The sequence below is a fragment of the Cupressus sempervirens genome, chromosome 3 (genome assembly GCF_028749045.1).
Source record: "Cupressus sempervirens isolate cs-2001-9-10 chromosome 3, ASM2874904v1, whole genome shotgun sequence".
In the NCBI taxonomy this organism is placed as follows: Eukaryota; Viridiplantae; Streptophyta; class Pinopsida; order Cupressales; family Cupressaceae; genus Cupressus; species Cupressus sempervirens.
The window spans coordinates 440,658,898-440,680,241 of NC_143120.1; the positions used below are offsets into that span (position 1 = coordinate 440,658,898).

General features: G+C 34.2%; 1 protein-coding gene across 1 annotated transcript in view; it reads left to right on the plus strand.

Moving 5' to 3' along the window:
- LOC149566951 (signal peptide peptidase-like 2) overlaps window positions 1-21,344 on the plus strand; it is a 266,964-nt gene that overhangs the window by 107,608 nt on the left and 138,012 nt on the right. Inside the window, exons 9-10 of the mRNA XM_089820167.1 lie at window positions 9,558-9,611; window positions 9,705-9,797. Coding sequence (XP_089676293.1) covers window positions 9,558-9,611; window positions 9,705-9,797 — 147 coding nt within the window. The remainder of the gene's footprint in view (window positions 1-9,557; window positions 9,612-9,704; window positions 9,798-21,344) is intronic.

A 21,344-nucleotide genomic window follows, 5' to 3' on the forward strand; every position in this document is an offset into this window, starting at 1 on the left:
GCCACTATCTTTCACTCTCCAAGCCTCTCCTTCAACAATTACCTTACCAAATAAAGGAAAGATTTCATTAAGGTCACAAAATGATAAGTGTAAATGAAATGAAGTAAATCCAAAAGCTTACATGATATGAGATTGCATCTAAATTTTCTTTAAATAAACCTTTTCTTCTACTAAACCAACTTGATAAAGAATTTTTATCAAACAAATTACATTTTGATCATAGTTTTCTTTGGTCCAATTTCAGATTTTTCTATTTTTTCATGAAACCGTTGGTCTTACAATGAAATCAGGCTTGTTTTGATGAGTTATGAATCATGCCGTGAAATGTGCATATTTCCATGCAAGAAGCTACATAGAAGTGAGATTGGACCATAATTGGATGGTGAAGTTTTAGGGTATATCAAGAATGAAAATCTTGACAGGGGAGTAGATTCCACCCCTATGTTGAGATTGAGACTTTTTCTCCCCCTATTCATCGTGTTCGATCCACCTTTAAGGAAAGGGGGTGATATCATTACTTGAACACTCAATACTCACCTCAACATAATGCTAGGACAGAGATCCAACCCATGTCTATATTGTGAATTTTGAGAAGGGATTGGAGTCTGATCCTATGTCAGGATTATTCCTGATTTTTCCTTGATTTCAAACTGTTCTTCCAGCCTTTCTACCCTCGATTTCATGCCTTTAAATTTGTTTCAAGGTTTGTCACCATAACAGTTTAATTATGATTTGGATTTATAGCTGACTAAAGGTCATTTCAATTTGATCTCAATCAATTTCTTGTTAACAAATTTGATCCTTTCCCATCAAAACTTATTATCTTTGTGTCTAACCTTCGTTTGTCACCATTTTGACCACTTTCAAATTGAGGAATTTCATTGGAATGCCTTTATATCTAGGCGGGCTTTTGGAATTGTCAAGATTATGCTTGGAAACCAAGGTGATAATTCAAGGACCTCCAAGATTATGAATCTTGAGAGTTCGTTAGATTCTGACCTCCTCTTGGGATTATAGACCTCTCAGGATTATCTCCTTATCCATTTGATTTTGTAAATCCTCAAGACTTTATCAATTCCGTTTAATCTTTTTACTTTCGCTATTCATTTTGTTAATCTCTTTTCATTTCAACCTGATTTTTGTTGGATTTTTGGCCTGAATCTGCATTTTAAAGATTACCAGTTTTACCTTGATCCATCATCCCAACCCTTTTTATCAATTTTTTCCATCAATATTGCATCTGAAATTATAGTAGAGATTTGGGGGATGCTAGTATTAGAAGCATTTGCTGTTGCACCAAAAGCTTGAATTGTTGATGCCTGATGCAAATCCCAGATTTAACCCGATCCACGACACGAATCTCCAAGGAGGTGCTGACCACCAAGTCAACAATCTCAACAATCTCCTCCTCAGCACCGAGTGAGCCTTCAACACCCATTGAAGGAAGACTCAAACCTGTGACCCAAGTCTTTGATACCACTTATTAGAAGCATTTGCCGTTGCGCCAAAAGTTTGAACTGTTAGTGCCCGATATAAATACCAGATTTATCATTTAACCCAATCCATGACACGAATCTCCAAGGAGGTGCTGACCACCAAGTCAACAATCTCAACAATCAAGATTTTGAATCCTGATATGAGGTCGAATTTTGATCTAGTATTAGGGGTGGGAAACTTGAGAAGAGTTTGGATTCTGATCCTATGTTAAGATTACCCCTCCTGTGTATGGTTTAAGATTACCCCTCCTATGTATGGTTTCAATCTTGTCAAGTCATATTTCAAGATCACTTTCAAGGCTTATTTTCCATGCTTCTCATTCTGTTTTGCATCCTCAGTTGATTAAAATTCATCAATATCTGATTTCATCTGTACATCTTTCAAAATCTGATCACTTGCCTCCAAGATTCCATTTGATTTACATCTTTCATCCTTTAAATTCCATTATTTCTGCCGACTTGGACTTGAAATTTTCCTTGAAATGCCCCTAGAATTGGGTGAGATTTCGCTATCTGTCCGAATTTTGCATGGAAAAGTGGGGCGGAAGTCTAGGGTCTCTCAGGACTAAGAATCTTGAGACAGTTGGATTCTGACCTAGTGTGAGAATTTGAAATCCTGGGATGGGATTGGATTCTGAACTCCTTCGGGGACTATTTTTACTGATTACTCTTCTCTCTTATTCTGCTTTTCCATTAGTTTGCTCTTTAATCTCACCTTGTAGTTGCTTGGAAATCATATAGACTTGGGCAGAATTTTGAGGATTGCCGGGATTGGGAAACCTGAGACATGGTTGGATTCCAACCTACTCTCAGGTTTTCTTCCATTTTGCAAGCTAACTCCCAATTTGCTCACTTTAATAACTTCAGCTTGGAGGGAAAAATAATTTATTTAAAACGTAACATTTAAGTGTAAGTTACTTAATACAAATACTGTCACGATGTTCAGAGTGGTTAAAGGTTCATAGGAGATAATAAATATTTTAGATTTTGGAAGTCTCTAAAAAATTCCAAACTTTGCCAAATCTCAGGAATTAGCACGCCTTCATCAGTGTTATCTCTCCCACAACTTTTCTCGACTTTATAAGATGAAATTGAAATTGAAACAAGGATTTTCAAAAGATTTGAACTTGTTTGATTTCAGATCCCCTGATTTCAACTTCACCTCCTTGACTAGAATAGGTCAACTCTTGCTCATATCCCTGACTGATTTAACTACCTGACAAGCCAAAGTTGCTCAAACTCATCTCTGAGACTGGGAGACCTGAAAATTGCTACCAAGACCACTTAAGAGCACTATTCCTACTGCCAAAGCAAAATGAGGGGGTCCCCATTTGCAATGGGGTAATGGCATGAAAACCTCACAACAGGGAGCTCACCAAAAAATGCAAGCAGGAAGTCAAAGAACTCGTTGCAGCCAAACAGCTGGAAAACATGTTGCGTGTTACAAAAAATACAGCCTTAAAATTCGCATTCGTTTGACTGCAAAATGGAAACTACAAATGGCACCTTATAAATCAAACGGCACAATTTATTTTTTTGTTTTTCCTGCAATGCTGAAACTATAAAAATTGATGCCAAATAGTGATCAAATCAGTTTTTTTTTTTCCACAGAATTTGGTTGCACACAGCCAAAAGATCTAGTCATTTTCTGTTGTGGTCTTGAAATGGAGCTTGCAGATTGGAAAAAATGTATCAAGATATGACGAGAAAACCCTAACCAAACACACAAAAGTGAGACGAACTTCCATGGGCAAAAAAGTGACCAAAACTCTTCACTGAAAAAAAATGGTTTTTTGAAAGACAGAATTGTTTTATGAAATTTTGAGAAGAAAAAACAAGCTATGTTTCCCTCTTTGATACCATGAAACAAATTGAGCTGGGTAATTGCATGTTGAACATCCAGCCATTAGCACATTTGTCATATCGACATTTTTCTTCTGCAACTTCTAATGTGCAATAATTGTCAGAAGACCAAGATGGAAGATTTTTCTGAGGTCTATCATGATTGTAATAAGAGATTGTTATTGTTTGAATATAAACTGGAACCAGAGATTGCTGGTCCATCTTTGCATTTCTTGTGTATGCTTGGGATATTTCACATTGTTATTCACCCATTTTGACAACAAAATGCCATGAGTGAGAGCAGTACAGAGAGAAAACTATCTCGAAATTCCAATGAATAAAGTGAAGCTGACATCTACACAGGAGAACGATTCTCTTTTGAAGATTAAAATTTGAACCTCAGAGTGCTGAACCAAGTCATATATTTCAAAGAGATGATGTTTGGGAATGTCTGATCACCTCTCGGCTGCTACCATTTCTAATGCACACGTCCTTCCTCACAGTCCAAAGCCAAGGTCCAACAGTTTCCATACACCATGACTAGCAGACAGTTGTGAGAGAAGAGAAACATGAGATAAAACCAAACCTCAACAGTTCCCAAATGCCATAGCTAGGAGATGGTAAAAAGATAAGAAAAATATAAAGAAATTGATAAATCTAATGATAATGGTCTACACTCAAGAATTATGTTCACACATTGAAAGTGTAGAAGGGTGGCATAGGCTAACTTTCAAACACGGCCCTTTAATGATGTGAGTGGAATTTTATGAAGAATAAATATGGAGGGATTTTGGTGGCCAAGTCATTATTTCATCTGGGTTTCTCTCTGTTTATAGGAAGTTTGATGTTGGTCAAAAAAACAAGATCGACTCGACATAGAAAACGTCTCACTATAACTAGCAATCATACACTATAACTAGCAATCATACACTTTATTCCCCTTGACAACTGTAAGCAGGCTTTCTCTATGCCTCTCATACAAGCATAAAGAGATGGTTCCCAACGACTAGGGTTTTAGAGCCAGAGCAGTCATATTCTTTGCCAAAAGCGTTTGTGGTTCTATTGTCTCATAAGTTATATAACCTACAATAGCATTTTACACAGCATTGACATGGTGTGGCAAAAGTGTAAACATAATTCAATATTCTGGGAAAAAAAGAAAAAGAAAACACAGATAGCTAAAAAATGAATATTATATTAAGAAAAGGAAAAGTTTTGATTTTGTTATTACACATGAAATGCAGTGCATAGAGATTGGGAAGGAGCATAAACATTTAAAAAGTTGCAATAATAAAATCTAGTAGGATATACAATTAATTTACTTTTACATAAGAGGGTTTACATAAAAAAATTAAGGGTACTTCTAGAATCTAAAATAATAGGCAACTGCTATCATCACCAGATACAGGTTACTATTTTAAGACTGACCTAATGTTGTATACAGAGCCTCCATTAGGATATAATTAAAAGGAAAATCCTCATTAGTGTTTTAGCTGTTTAAGTAGAAAATTAATCTATTCAAATAAAAAGTTGAAAGCTAGAATCTCTAGGCTTAAGCCTTCTAAAATTTTCTAATCTTCCCATGATTTTTTTTCAATTTTTTTTGTTCGCTAACTTTAAAATAAGCCAATAGAGGAAACATATAAATTCAGAATCACTTTTTGAAAACTCTGGAAAAAAGTACAGGAAAGAACATGGCAACTGAGGTGGATGATGATTACTTGGGTTTAACTGCAAGTTTTTGGAGTGTAATTCTAGGGTTGTATAGCTGATATTTAGATCTATAAAGTCTTTCTTGAGCTTCTGTATACTGACCCAGGGCTTAGTTATCTTTCAATTAGTGCTGGGATTCTGTTTCCTGCTAATAATGAGAAACCTGCAGTTTTTAAGCAGCCACAAGACATCTCCAAATACCATGAGCTTCTTCTTAATTGTTTGTAAGTGGGCCAAACCTCAGCTGAATGGAAAAATAATCTCCCCCTCAGAGTTGTGAAATATGATACTGGCCACAGCGGTGGTCTTTGGATTGCTGTGAGGATTTATAAACATATACAACTTGATTGCAGATGAGAAAGGAGGCTCCCTCTTTAGCTTCAAAACAGTCTTCTCAGCAATCCCTTAACTGGGGCTGTTGGAAGGCATTAAATATTGCCTTCACTTGCTGTCTGAATGTCTAATATTGCTTCATTCATCTGACAGTTAAATTATTATTCTTATTATTTACATAGAACAGGAAGGATACTCCCTCTTTAGCTTCAAAACAGTCTTCTCAGCAATCCCTTCATTGGGGATGTTGGAAGACATTAAATATTGCCTTTACTTTCCGTCTGAATGTCTAATATTGCATTGTTCATCTAACAGTTAAATCATTATTTTTATTGCTTATACATAAAACAGGAAGGAGACTCCCTCTTTAGCTTCAAACAGTCTTCCCAGCAATCCTTTCATTGGGGATGTTGGAAGGCATTAAATATTGTCTTTACTTGCTGTCTGAATGTCTAATATTCCTTGATTCATCTGACAGTTAATTTATTATTTTTATTATTTATACATAAACAATGTCATAGAATTTTAAAATTGTAACCAAGGAACCACAGGGTGGCGCATAACAGAATTATTCAGGGTGGAGGTGTTCTGTCTATATAGTGATGTGACTATTGTGTGACATTTGTTTTAGTGTGAGAAACTTCAAAATGTTTTTGATATCCACATTTTGTGTACCTTAAATGACCACTATTGAAGCTTTGGCCAGAAAGCTTTACAAATCATTAAGACTAAGATGTTTGTTCTGTCTAAATTGAATTGGTGTTATTTTACCATTTGCTGATAAATGACAGCCATATATGATGAGATCAAGAACACGTTTTTCCAAAATTATATGTTTCTATAGAGACTTTAGTTTGTTGATTAAAGGAGAACAATTCTAGATTTGATTCATATGGAGAATTCGATACTTGAGATCATTAGGATCTTGTAGATTATCCTTAGGTCTTCATTACTTGTTTGTGAAGATTGCTTATATGCAAGCCATAAAGACAAATAGATACAAATCAAAACTTATTGAGATCGATAATGTTTAAAAGAAAAGGAGATTAAGAATAATTGCACACAAAATACTTAAATACTGTTCTGACCACTTGATGCTCATTGCATAAAGCATAGGAGCATAAATCTTTTGGGGAATAGATTGACAAACAAGAGTAGGATATTTTGAAAAAATGACAAAAAATCAACAAAAAATTGGGGAAAATTTGGATTTAGGATTTAGGGATCTAGGGTGCTGCAAGTAAAATAGAAAATCTAGGAAATTTTCGATGTGGTTCAGGATTTTTTCTGGAAAAAAATTGCATGGATTAATCATGATTTTTTGCAAAGAGTAATTGTGATTTTTACTGATTACTCGCCAAAAAATCCCCCAAAAAATTGTTCACCGGAGTCTACCAAGAAACCTCAATTTTTTTCCAGGAATAAATCAGCAGAATGTCTGATGAAGGATTAATCACTATTCATTCTAGATATCTGCGTTCATGGTATAGAGTATCCCATGCACAACAAGCAAGGCGTGTTTAAACTGTGAACTGCAAGTCCTCTCACATTCAGAGGCTAGCTTAAGACCCCATCAATTCCACAAGATATCTCATCATCTCATTTTTTGGTAGGCTTTGTAGGTTTGTCTATGCTCATGGACCATGATTTGAATGGTATCTACTCTTGCAGCTCCACATGATTATCATGGAAATGTAAAATAGCTTGATTTAAGATGGCACTGATGTTTCCATTCTCACAGTCCATAACCATTGGTGACAATGCTTTTACTGTTCTAATTGACTGTTTTAAGTTTTATTAAATATTAAATGCTCAAGACCCCACCAATTCCACAAGATATCTCATCATCTCTTTTTTTGTAGGCTTTATAGGTTTGTCTATCTTCTAATTATATAGATTCGACAAATAAGTTTTTGTGATGTTGAGTGAATGTTTACCAAATGTGTAATTCATTCCAATTTCTTTTAAATCATTTTCATGCCACAGATAACAAATTGAACTTGTGAGATACTGAAATATCCCAAGTACAGAAAAATACACAATTTCTCATATTTGATGCAAGAGAATGTAATGACAGAACTTTCAAGCATCCATGTATGACTCTCAAGAATCCTAAATAATACTATTTCAGTCATTGTCAATAGAAGTCAGAACTCAGAGATTTGCATTGAATATGTACACCTTCAAATAATGCTCAGTCTGATTACAATGTGATTTTGCCAATTTTCAATTGAAAGTTGCTTCAAACTGCTGCATCAGACTTCCTATGTTATATTTGATGCTTGCCTTTGAGCACAGCCATAGATTTTTATAGGAGCAGCAATTCAATATGTTCGATGGATGCCCACCTAGATTCAGATTTCAGAATTCAGTGGATTGTAATTAGTGCACATTGGAAATGCCTTCATTATAGTTGTGGTAGCATCTTGAATAATGCCGGCACACTGACTTTAATCTCTATTATTATTAATTTATTATTTCTACTGTTCTCTGCCTCCGCTAGAAGGAAGTTGCCTCAGCACTGTTGACTTCTGCTGATAAATAATTGCGTTGCTCTAAAGAAGTGATTTTAGCCTTGGAAGCACAATTTTGTTTCTTTAGGAGACTACATGATATTGGAATACTGATTTGCAGATTAGTTGGAGTCCGAACCACCAAAACTTCTCATGTCTTATTTCTATATTCACTGGAAATATGAAAAGAAGAATATTATTTATTGATGCCTACAAGCATCCCCAGCAATGCCTTTTTATACGATTCATTTAGGATCTTCCAGTCATAAATCAAAACTGGCTGGCTCAAGAAGAGGGGCTGGAAAATTAAAAGGGCTCAAAGAGTTGTGCACCAAAGAGAACCAGCTCCAAATTGATCCCCCTTGTTTATTTTGTGAATAGCCGCTGGGGGACATAATGGGTTACTAAAAAGGATAGCTTATAGGGCCTTGGTGAAGGGAGGGCCCACAAATATTTTTATTTTGACTTTCACACCCTTTTATATTTTCAAGACTTCTAGTATTTTTAAATTTTACTAATTTTCTTCTCAACACCAGTAGAATTCATCAGCAAGAGTTTAGGTTTCTATTGATACTCGTAAATAAATGCAGCTAATGAGACTGGCCTTCATAAATACAAAACTATTTGTTTGTACTGAGACTCTGAATTTGTGTTTGCAATTTAGTCGTATAAATATGTAGTCATGAAATATTGGAATAATCTTTTATTTGAGATGCTAGTATTCAACCTTGGTCCTGGTTGAGTCATGTCTGTCACTTGCGACACCTGGATGACCTCACCTCATGTTTGTACTCTGAGTGAAAAATGGATAATTAGTTGAATTATTCAATGATAGCCTTTTTACAGTGATGTTTTTAGTATACAACTGCACAAATACCCGTCGATACCTTAATTCAGAGATCACCACTCCATGTCACGGAGGCTTATAGCTTTCTAATTTTTTGTTTATAGGATGAAAGTCCCTTGTCTGATTTGAGTCCAAGCCATAGTGTAAATGTTTAAGGCACTGCATTCTCAGGCATTTATCTAATTTAATATTCTGTTGTTTTCTCATTTATATGTTCTTATGTGAAGCCTTCAAATGTCTTGTTTGGGAAAATATAAATTCTTCCTTGCAGAAGCTATATTATAGGTGTCCTTATGGGCATCTTATTTTATATTGACTGAGAAAAACTTAAAAGTATAATTTATGATGGAGTTATTTGTTGATGCTTTGAACAGACATCACTGAATCATTTCCAAAATGATGGTTATAGCTGTAGTTTTCTTCTTTGTGGGATGGAAATCCTTTTCCTATGTTTCCATGATCTAAGACACTGAGTCTTAAAAAGCCTGTTATTTCATCTAACATTTTACTATATCCTGTTTTACTAATTTTTATGCTGAGACTCCAATTATTCTTGTTTGAGAAAGTATTAGTTCTCCCTTGCAGCTGCTATTTTTTTGGTGTCTTCTATGACTATTTTATTTTTCATTGAGTGAAATAATCAATAATGTTAATTATGATAAAAGTGGTGCACTTGCTATTATCTATTTCTGTGTTGTTTCCACGATCACTTTACCTTTCTAGGATTGTGTTTTGTTCCTGGGTATGAATTTACTTTCATATTAGTGTTTCTTTATTTGTCTTGGAACTTCTCATGATGAGCCTTTTTTACAGGGTATATCATTGATGATCACGGTTCTTCAAATAGCACGGTTACCAAATATCAAGGTATTAGTTTCATACAACTTTATAACATTTACATTATTGGCTTTATCTTTGAAATTTATTGCTTATGAAGTGCTGCTAATATGCATTTTGTAGGTGGCAGCTGTTCTGTTAAGCTGTGCCTTCCTTTACGATATATTCTGGGTGTTCATATCACCTCTTCTTTTCAATGAGAGTGTTATGATTGCTGTAAGTAAATTGTCTTCTATGCCGAGTACTTCTCATCTTTTCCTTCTAAAAATTTACAAAATGACCCAATCAAGATCATCAAAGATTGAAAATGGTAACAATATTTTAATTAACATCTCTTTAGAAGTTTAACTTGGGTTAGTGAGTCATATCAGTAAAAAATTAAGATATCTTGATAAGGTGTTGAAACTTGAAACCACGACTCTTGTGGAATGTGATGCTACTGTTATTTATACTTTTATTAATATGCATATTAAGGTTGTCAATTACTTGTGCTTGCGTTAAAAAATTCTACATCAGTCATTCATTCTTATGTCAAAAAATTCTTCATTTAAGAGGAACACCATATTTGTAAATGCTGCTTTATCAAATGTGCAAGGGCATAGATTTATGTTTTTGAATCATGTAATAGTTAGGAAGAACTTATATCAATGTTCACAAGCATGGAATCATGGATGTTCTCCATAGCAATCTTCATTCACTTCCTTTGGGCCTTATTTCTCCTTGTTCCTTATTTTAGGCAGATCAACTTAAAAGAGAGCAACTAAAAGGTAGTAGAATGTTATTCCTAACTGGTTGAAAATCATTTTTGCTAAGAATTTCTTAAGGAAATTGGGGCTGAAGATGGTTCCTATGAGCTGTGCCGTATTATATGACCTGTTTATACAGATCCATTCTAATGCTTTTAGGTCAGAAGTTGAATGAATTGTCTATTCAGATTGTGCTAAACACTTTTGATTTGGATCTATGAATCGGTGAGGTCACAAACGGTGTACCTCATCACCAGTTAACCATTCAACAATAGGACACCGATGAGGTTTGGACTTTGATGACAAGAATGACAATACCCTAACTTAACCATCATACCATGCCAATATTGGCAAATATTAAACATTTAAAGATATAAAAACTTTTAAATGTATTCTTCAAAGAACACTATTGAATTTTTCGAACATAGTAAGTTATCTCCAAAATATATGTATATATGTGTGTGTATAAATATTGAAATTAGAGTTGAATTATAATACTATTATATACCCCAAAACAAGTTGAATCTTTGAATACATACAACTAAAATGTCTGCTGCCACTGTGTGAGTGTTGCGGGAATAGGATGCTATAGCTGCAATATCTTCAACAGGGAGCCTTAACAAGTGCCTCATCCATTCTACTCTTGAAACTTGCAGATTTGCTTGCAAGAGTTATTGTGGAATTGTTTTTAATTTTGAATCACAGATATGAGATTGAATAATCTAAATTTTCTGAGCAACGCTTAACAGATGTTGAGCAAAAATGAAATACATTAATGTAAATTATAGTTTTTGATTGGTCCGAAAATTTTCTTCTATAAAGTTTTCAGTCAGCATGTGTGTTCGCAAACTGCAGAGCTGGGGAATTCATGAATAAGAAGTAGACAGAAAGCTCTGGTATATTTCTTTTTGATGCCATATTGTAAGCTGTATTGTGATATCCCCAGATTGACATATGATTTGATAAGTATAAAATTTATAATATTTATGAAAATAAATAATATAATAATATTAAGATGAAGCTATAAATTATATATGATAATAATATAAACATTAGCATATCAATATAGACTTTATATATATAATAAAAATACTATAAATAATATAATATTTAGATTAATAATTTAAAAAGTAAATATATAATGCATTATATGTAATAGTATTAATATTAATAAAAGAAATATAGTTGATATAGTATTTTATAATCTAATTATTAATATAATTATATTATCAATATAATATTATTATTCTAATATAAATGAAAAGATGTGACTCTTAGAATTAAAAACTATATATAGATAGAGAATTCTAACATTGGAGAGGAAGAAATCATAAGCATGGAGAAAGATAAAGGAAAATAGAAGGAATCATTCGGCAATCAAAAAAAGAAATAAAGAAATTGATGAAGGTTTAGCAGGGGACATTACAATTGGTATCAGAGCAACGATTCTACCATCTTGTAAATGATAATGCAAACAATATATTTGATGAATAAAGATCTATAATGATTTTTGACTCTGAGTCTCAAATATCAATGGAAGGCTTGCAGTTGGGTGTACTAGAGAAGAAGGGAAACTTAGTAATGTGAAGATGTTGGTCAAACATAAACTATCGTAGGAACCTTTATTACCACGGAGTAAGATATGAGAGCACACAAACCAGTTGTTGTAAAAGAATGGATGCCAAAGAATGGATGCCACATCAATAGTTATATGAATATTTAAAGAATAAATCCAAACCATTTTCTATTCCCAAAATGGTTAACCCCACCTACGAACGATACACAATCACCAATGATATGGAAGAAAGGGTGCAATAAATTTGTTATTTAATGGAAATCTCATTGTTCTTGAAATTGGACAACAAAGAGGAGTCAACAATGAGCATTATAGATAACAACAAGTCCCATCAAAGAACTTGGAGGGACACTTGGGTGCATGAAGTAAAAACAAGCGAAGAGAACCAATAAAGACTTTCGACTACCATTTCAGCGGAGCCTATATGGACAGAATACCACAGGAACCAAAGGAAATTATATAACACTTAGCAAACATACGTGTATGACATCGATTGCAAACATGGAATTGTTTGATATTAAACACAAATGCAAGAATCCTATGCTCATTGCCGAGAGGGAGGAGAAGCATATTCCATGCAAAGAGATAAAAAGTGACATTATTAATGAAGCACATACCCCTATGCAAGGACTTGAGGAGAAGACAATAAATAAATTTGAGACAAAGCGTAGGCAAATAAGTATTAATAGGAAGGACCAATTGGCTCGACTTTTGTATACCATACAAGCATATGTGAAAGGAGAACTAATTAGTACAACCCATAATTCTAGAAAGAACACATAAATGCCTATTATAATGGAATACTATCATGGGTGTCATTAACAAAGCAAACAGTTATGAACATGGATTCTACCCTATCTAACATCTCCACGAGGATACATGTTGAATGAAGTTGTAATTTCCGTAAGGGCTCCCCCTCAATCAGTTCATGGCCATGTGCTAAAGTGGAACCCTAGCAACGAGCATTAATAAATAATATGAACTAGAGACAATGGTGAGTGTGGAGTCAATGTGTATATTTAGTCAACTTTGTGGGAAAATTAAGGGCCTCCATAGCATACCAATGCCTATAATGTAAGGAACACATCGCGTCATTGAAAGTTATGATAGAGAAATAAATGTGTGGTCAAGCCTGCATGAAGAATGTGCACCAACAGTTTGAAATGCCAGCGACAAGTTTGATGCAAATATGTTTTAATGGCCATTATCTGCAGATAGCTACTCTACCCATAGCGCATAGATATCATTACAAGGAGAAATTCATGTACCAAGTCACAGTCATAATTTGAGTTAAAAATCATATTACGAGACTTCCAGTATTATTTGACAAATCAATAAGGAACAATGATTGAGTATAAATATCATAATGTGGCAGTAAGGGTGATAGGGAGCCGAATAAGAGAAAAGAACCATGACCCCTCTTAAATAATGAAACACATTCAACTAACAAGGAAGGTATGTTCATGGTTTAAGGAGGTAAGTGTATATAATGGATTTTTCTTATATTTTAAGAATTATGACATGTTACTTGTTAGTTATTTATTTGAAATAAGTACTTCAGTTTCACTAATTTTGTATTACATTTATATTTTTGAATTGTATGATAATTTATCAATAAAAATTATACATTATTGAAATAATAATTTTGACGTATTGTACATCATGATTATATATAATTATATATATGAGGGCATAATGTTTGTGAAACATATCTAAACTAATTTTCTGCTTAAAGAGAAAAATAGAACTATAAGAAAAGTGGATAGAAATCCCTTTGGGGTCTCAAAAGGAGACATTATTCAAAATATTTGTGCTTAAATTCATGATGGATAGGGAGTGTGCACAGGGTGAGGAATAAATCGGTCACATTGGAGCATAGAATCCCAATATGGATTTTAAGATCTGAGGGAGCCCCAAGCTGAGTGTGTCCAAACTCGAGCAGCAGTTAACCTTCCATCCATAATGAAACTAAACATGTAAATAGTGGGTAGGGAGTGTGCACAGGGGGAGGAGTAAGTTGGTCGCGTTGGGGCAAAAGAAAATCCCAATATGGATTTTAAGATCTGAGGGAGCCCCAAGTTGAGCGTGTCCAAACTTGAGCAACAGTAAATCTTCCATCCATAATGAAACTAAACATGTACATAGTGGGTAGGGAGTGTGCACAGAGGGAGGAGTAAGTTGGTCGTTTTGGGGCAAAAGAAAATCCTAATATGGATAAAGATCTAAGGGAGCCCCAAGCCGAGTGTGTCCAACCTCGAGAAGCAGTAAATCTACCATCCACGTCAAAATTAAACATGTTCCTAGTGGATAGGGAGTGTGTACAAGGGGAGGAGTAAATCGGTCGCGTTGTGGCAGGAGAATCCCAATATAGATTAAAATTTTAGGGAGCGCCAAGCTGAGCATGTCCAAACTTGAGCAATGACAAATCTACCATCCACTATGGAATTATACACCCTATTATAGTACTAGCTATAGAAAAGTTGTTTAAAATATGCATCTTCAAGAACTTTTGATTTCGATGACAGGGAAAGGAGCACGACATTCATGATCAAAGTGGTAAAACATTTCCTTACCTTTTCTTATTTCAATTTGTAAGCAAGATTCTAACATGTATACTATGTGTCTACATCGTGTCTACATGCATCAATATGTTTGCTTCATGTCTTCATGCATTCGTGTGTCTACCTTGTGCTTGCATCACATCTTCATGCATTAATGTGTCTACTTTGTGTCTTCATTGATATGTTCTTGTACATGCTATTATATACTAACATGCTTACTTTGCAAGTGTCTAACAAATATTCAGGAAAGAGAATGAATTCAAACTATGAATTAATGAGGATCAAATCAATTGCTTGAGGACAAGCAAATTCGAGAGGGGAGGACTAATATCCCCAGATTGACATATGATTTAATAACTATAAAATTTATAAAATTTATGAAAATAAATAATATAATAATTTTAAGATAAAGCTATAAATTATAATATATTATAATAATATAAACATTAGCATATCAATATAGACTTTATATATATATAATAATACATTATATATATAATATACTATATATAATAATACTATAAATAATATAATATTTAGATTAATAATTTAAAAAGTAAATATATAATGCATTATATGTAATAATATTAATATTAATAAAAGAAATATAGTTGATATATTATTTTATAATCTAATTATTAATATAATTATATTATCAATATAATATTATTATTCTAATATAAATAAAAAGATGTGACTCTTAAAATTAAAAACTATATATACATAGAGAATTTTAACATTGGAGAGGAAGAAATCATAAACATGGAGAAAGATAAGGGAAAATAGAAGGAATCATTCGGCAATCAGAAAAAGAAATAAAGAAATTGATGAAGGTCCAGCAGGGGATCTTACATGTATACTTGATGATCACCGATAAGTTAATAACTTAATAGCAATTAGACGGCTGAATAATAAAAGGTTTTATTTTTGTTGGGCATTAAATCTAATGCCTGGTTCTGTGACACTAATTTTAGTCATAATGTGACTTCTGAATCGTCTTTAACTTAAAAATTTTGGAGTACGAAAGTTTTGGATTTTTGAGTCACACTTGTGCAAGGGCTGAGCAGATAAAAGGGAAGAGAAACCTTATATTCATGTGCCCTAAGTTGCTTTCAATTGCATACCCTAAGATGCTGAAAGTCATCCCAAATCACATCTTGAAAATGCTAAATCACAATACCTTTTCAACTTTGTGTGGAAAAAATGATTTTATACTGATTTGGTATGTTTACCTGGAAAACCTCTAGAGGTATAATGATTTTTTGCAGGAAGTTTTCTAGTGAGTTGTCACCATCATTTCTAACTAGTGACTACCCTGCAAGTATCACATCTATGGTTAGTATTTTGGTATGTGGTTGAGGAGCCAAGAATATTATCACTGCTCATTCTAAAACATGAATGTAGAGTTTGAGCATGCTTGATGAGAAGGCCCATGGCTAAGGGGTCAAACTGGAAAATCCTAGGAGGCAATCAAACTTCTAACATTCAAAGCCAAAATCTGATGTTGGTAAATATGAAACCGATAATGGGAGCTTTTGATGTCAGAATATGTAAAAGCCACGACCTTCAGAATGAGACTTTGACTGTTACGGAGCATAGAAGCAAATTTATTTCTTGGGAATTTCTCAACAAACCAATGATACAGAAATTTTCAATCTCTTTGGATAAAACTGGGAATCTAAGAATGCTAGAAATAAATAAATTTAAAACCATCTAATTACCATGCACACAACATAGTCATAGTGCATTATTGAATAGTATACTTAAAGTCAATTACAAACTATAAAATTTAAATGTTAAAGCACAAAATACAAATGATGATGTAATATAAAGTGGATGGAGTCATTGTGGCTAGCTGCTATGAAGTACAATCCACCAAGGAGATGCAGTTCTTGATGATGAAGCTGCAGCATTTTTGGTTTTTCCTAAATTGATTGAGTTGCTCATCATAAAATGCAATTTAAAAAAAAAGGTAACTTATGTTTTATTTTATTATTTAAGCCATCCTAATTTCCTAGAGAGTGAGAGGGTGACAAAGTGCATACTGCATACTTAGGGTGAAGCTATTTTTACCAATTTAAACTTTATCAACCTTGCAAATATAATTTACTAAATTTGAATAAATATGCACATAAGAATAATAACACAATGGTTATAACGTAGCTTTGAAAACAGAAGAGCACAAGCAATTAATGCTTTTAGATAATTTCTTCTTTTACAAAGACTTGTAGGGACCAACCCCATGTTTAGTTTGTGAGCACCAATTCAGGAGAGGCAACCCCTTTTTCAATTCATGAGCACCAATTCACTAGAGGCAACAACCCCTTTTTCAATTCACGAGCACCAACTCACTTGAGGCACCGACTCCTTGATCATTTCACAAATGTCAACTCACTAGAGGTGCCAACCCCTAATGAAAATTCTACTTGGTCAGCATTGCTTCTAAAACTGAGGATGAATGATCTTGATCTTCACATATTGTTCTATAAATTTTCTCTTATATTACCTTTGAACCTGCCTCAATACTCATTTCCCAATCTGCCATGAAGTTATACCCGCATTGCCTTTGAATCCGGCTCGCAACTTACACCACTATTTAGTTTTGAATTCTTCATAAATCTTCTTGAAAGTCTTTACCTTTGCTTTTTTAGAATTTCCGGAAACAAATATAAAATCATAATCTAATGAGAGAGATAGATTAATCAATAGGAAATGATATTGATAGAAAAACAATATGATACCAATATTTGATGTAAATGCTCAGAGGCATAATAGCATTGATGTTTCCCAATATGATAAAATACATAAGAGCTAGCCTGTTTATATAGGCAAGAGCTAGTAGGAGGATTGGACAAGGTTGAGACAAGTGTCTCAACTTGGAGGAAGTAGTCCCCATGGAATCAACCACCTACCATCTAGAAGGGTGGTGTCGAAATTAGACTTAACCATATCTTAGGAGTAGTTGGAATCAAAAGTATGACTCAATATCCTCTAAATAATATCCAATAATAATAATGAGTTTACCTAATTAAATTTAATAGACGAGTAAACTAGAAAAAACCATTTAACAACCACCCTTAAGTTCAACTGAGGGAGTACACTAATGCAATATATAGCTAATGGGTCTCGACAACAAAGTCATGTTAGGTGCCCATGTACAACCAAAAGCATGCAATCTCTTAGAAAGAGGAGTAGGAGGGAAAACCACATGAGAAAAACCTTCCCCTAAAAACAAGATGCATGAATTGAAGGAATAGTCAAGAGCCCCCACTATGACATATATCATGCATATAAGCAAGAAGAATGAGAAGAAGAGAGACAGAGCAGTCCCCCTTCAATGTAGAATGTAGACTAGAGGTAGATGCTCTAGGTTCAATGTAGAAACTGTGCCATGATTGTAGAACAACATTCCTCCTTTTAGGGTGAAACAATATCAAAGGTGCATCAATGAAGCCTCTTGAATCTAAAGGAAGAAACTTCAAACTATAATTTCTAAATCTTGCTCAATTGTCCTCATGCCAATATTGAAGGATGTCTCCTTCAAATCATGTGTACTAAGCCACTTTGCTAAAAATGACAAGTTAGGATCAATTGAGGATGAATGTAGAACATGTGTCAAAGACTCAAGTGTCTCCTCTTAAGATAAAGTGACCTCCAATTGTTGTATCAAATTATCCACTATTATGTCAACCTCAAAAGAATGATCTAGTAGAGAACGAAGATGAGGGTCAATATGTTCCTTCACAACAACTATAGAAGGATCGTCCTCATCAAAGAGAAGATGAATGTCGTCAATGTTGTCTCCTAGATCTCCAATGTAAGATTTCACAAACAAACCTGCAATGTCTATTAAGTAGTCATCTCGTGGAACTAAGTTTGGAAGACAAGAATTATTATGCTGTGTTGAATCACCTGAATTTATGGCTCTATGAATGCAAGCATCACCAGGAACAATAGTAGATGCAATACCAATAGAAGGACAAGGAATGGATGACCCATAAACTTGATCACATGTGAGAATACCCGAGTTCAAGTAGCTAAAGTTCTCTTTAAAATGTGAATCAACAGTAGAAGTGGGATCAAAATATGCTGAAGATTTAGTATCATTATTAGTTGCAAAGTCTACGAAGTAGTATATTCGAGATGCATGATCAACTACTCTTGTAGCAATGATCTCTCTACTTTGTAAGTCTCTGATAAGAACTGAATTCCACAGTCCTCATTGGCCCATTAGTATGTTGATTTATGGAAAGGAGACTATGGGTTAAGGGAGATATACACAATACATCTTTGAAGTTTCCTTCCCCCTTACCAATTGTTCCTTTCCCAAGCACATTCATGTAAGTATGGTTGTCCATCAAAATAGGTGGTGCGCGATAAGGCTTAAATGAAGAATATAAAGGTAGTGAAGAAGTCATATGATGAGAAGCTCTTGAATCTAGAAGCCATTTCCGTGAATTATGACTTGAAGTAGTGATTAAGGCTTGACCTTTTCCCTTATCATTTTTGTGATCCTTTCCTTTGTCAAAATCCAAATGAGAAGAAGAAGATAAAATATTCATTCTTGAAGGTAAATTTATTTGATTTTTCTTAATAAGATTCTTTAGTTCATCTGTATCCTTTTTGTAGCAATGATGTTCTTCGTTACCTTTTTTTTGCAATATGCACAAGCGAGAAACTCCTTGTTGGATTTTACCTTGTCATTGCCTTGGGTTGAGGAGGTATATTGCTTTTTTTCTTGTTGTGTGTCAGATTGTGATTTGGTCTTCCATTGCTTTTTCTTTTTTTCTTTGTCTTGGTTTCCTTAACTAGCCACCAACGCCTTAGATTTTGATAACTTGATAATCCCCATACTCATCAATTTTCCTTTTTTCTAAGACTTACATTTTTGCATATTATTTGAATGAATACTTAGCGAAGGCAGTTCCCATGATTAAATTGTGAGTATTATAACTTGAAACAAAAGCTGCAAATTCAGGAGGAACATTTATCATGAAGTGATAAATCAACTTGTCATCCTTCATGGGATAACCACAATCCTTAAGTTGTGCTGTATAATCATTGGCTTTGTTGATGTAGTCTTGAATTTTATCAAAGTTCCTACGATCCAATTTGAGAAGATTAACTTCAATTTAGTATCCCATTTCCTCGTCAATTTTACCATACAAGATTGCTAGTTTATCCCAAGCTTCTTGTGCTTTGTCCATGGTTGAGATGTGATATAGGATATAATGAAAATGCTTTTAGTGACCTAGAGCCTTAAAAATTTTGCCAAGTCATTTTCCTTTAGCAATATGCATCATCTTCATAAGGTTCTTTAATTTGTCCATCCACATAATGATTCAAACCATTTATCCTTAATATGTTCCATATTTTTTCTTTCCATGTAGCATGATTGTGTGAGGTTAATAGTGGACATGCAAGATGACCCACGATGGAAAACTGGAAGAGCACAAGAGTTGAAGAGAAGCAAGCACAAATGACACTTTCCCCCCAATCCTCTCAATCAAAGAAGACCCTTGAAATTGATGATTTTGGTACTTTATACTTAGTGTGTGTACAATCACTGCTTGCCAAAATGGACCAAAATGGACTTCTGATTTTGATGATTAAAACTGCAAATGTGAAGATATAGAAGAATAAAAAATATGGAGCACAAATCACTCAAGGATCTTATCAGTTACAAGTGCCAAATGAGGCCATAAAAGACCAAAATATGATAGTGTTATGTCCGCTTATAATTTCTTCAGAATGATATCAGATCTGGAAAGTAGACAAAACATCACACTTTGAAAAAAATGACATTTGAACATATGTCTGGATGAGCCCGAATGAAGCTCCAGAAGTTGCAAATTTTAGGATTAGATAGATACAGTCATGGCAATCTGTAATTTTTGACAAATCTGTACACCAAAACCAAAAACTTACACCACCATTGAGAAGTTTGGGAAATTCTACCCTAAATATAAAACAAATTCATAAAATTTGGAATACGGATGACCAAGTTATTACTTATGAAAGTTCGAATGTCAAATTAAAAATGTGAATGGTTAGGGATGAACCAACAGAATATGAGACTAAATTTAACGGTCAAATGACCCTCAAAACAAAAGAAAAAATCCCGTGAAGATGGTCATGAGGCCGTCTAATTTAACAGTGTGTTGGCAGGTTTTTGCACATATATTTAGTCCATCATTGGTGGGTTAAAACTCTTTATATTGAAGAGCACTCTATGTTGAAACAAAGATGAGTGGTATAGATGGTGGTGGGCATTGGTGAGATGTGAATTAAGGATGCCCTTGTGGTACACTTTTCAAAGTACATGCTCCATTTAAGTTGTATGGGCTCTACATAGGCGGGCTGGTTGAAGCATGTGTTGTTGCGCTTTTTAAGTGTGGGCGCCGAGGGGCCACACTTTTCAAGGTGGGCGGTCCGCCTTGTTTGAAAAAGAGTTGTGATTTTATTAAAAACCGCTTGCCTTTTTCATACTCTTTTTTCAAATGCTTGTTGCCTCGGTTTGTGTACTGAGGATTTGGGAGTTTGTTTTTGCCCTAGAGAGCTGAAGACACCAAAATAGGGCAAATTATATATCAAAATTTGTTGCTCAAGCCTTTTGAACACAATGAAAGGGTCCTTTTGGTTTGAAAATTCTCCCTTTTCATGTTGTCTTCTAGATTTGAGTTAAAAGTACGACCTTGTAACTTATGCCAATGAACTACAATTTGGATGAAACTAAAATCGATCTTGACTTTGTCAAGACTTCTGTACGCAATAGAATTGTTAGAATGACTACAAAACATCCAGAGTGTTGCAATTAACAGATGAAGAAAAGCAATGTATATGCAAAAGAGATTAATGGGTCTTCATAATTCCTTTCCAA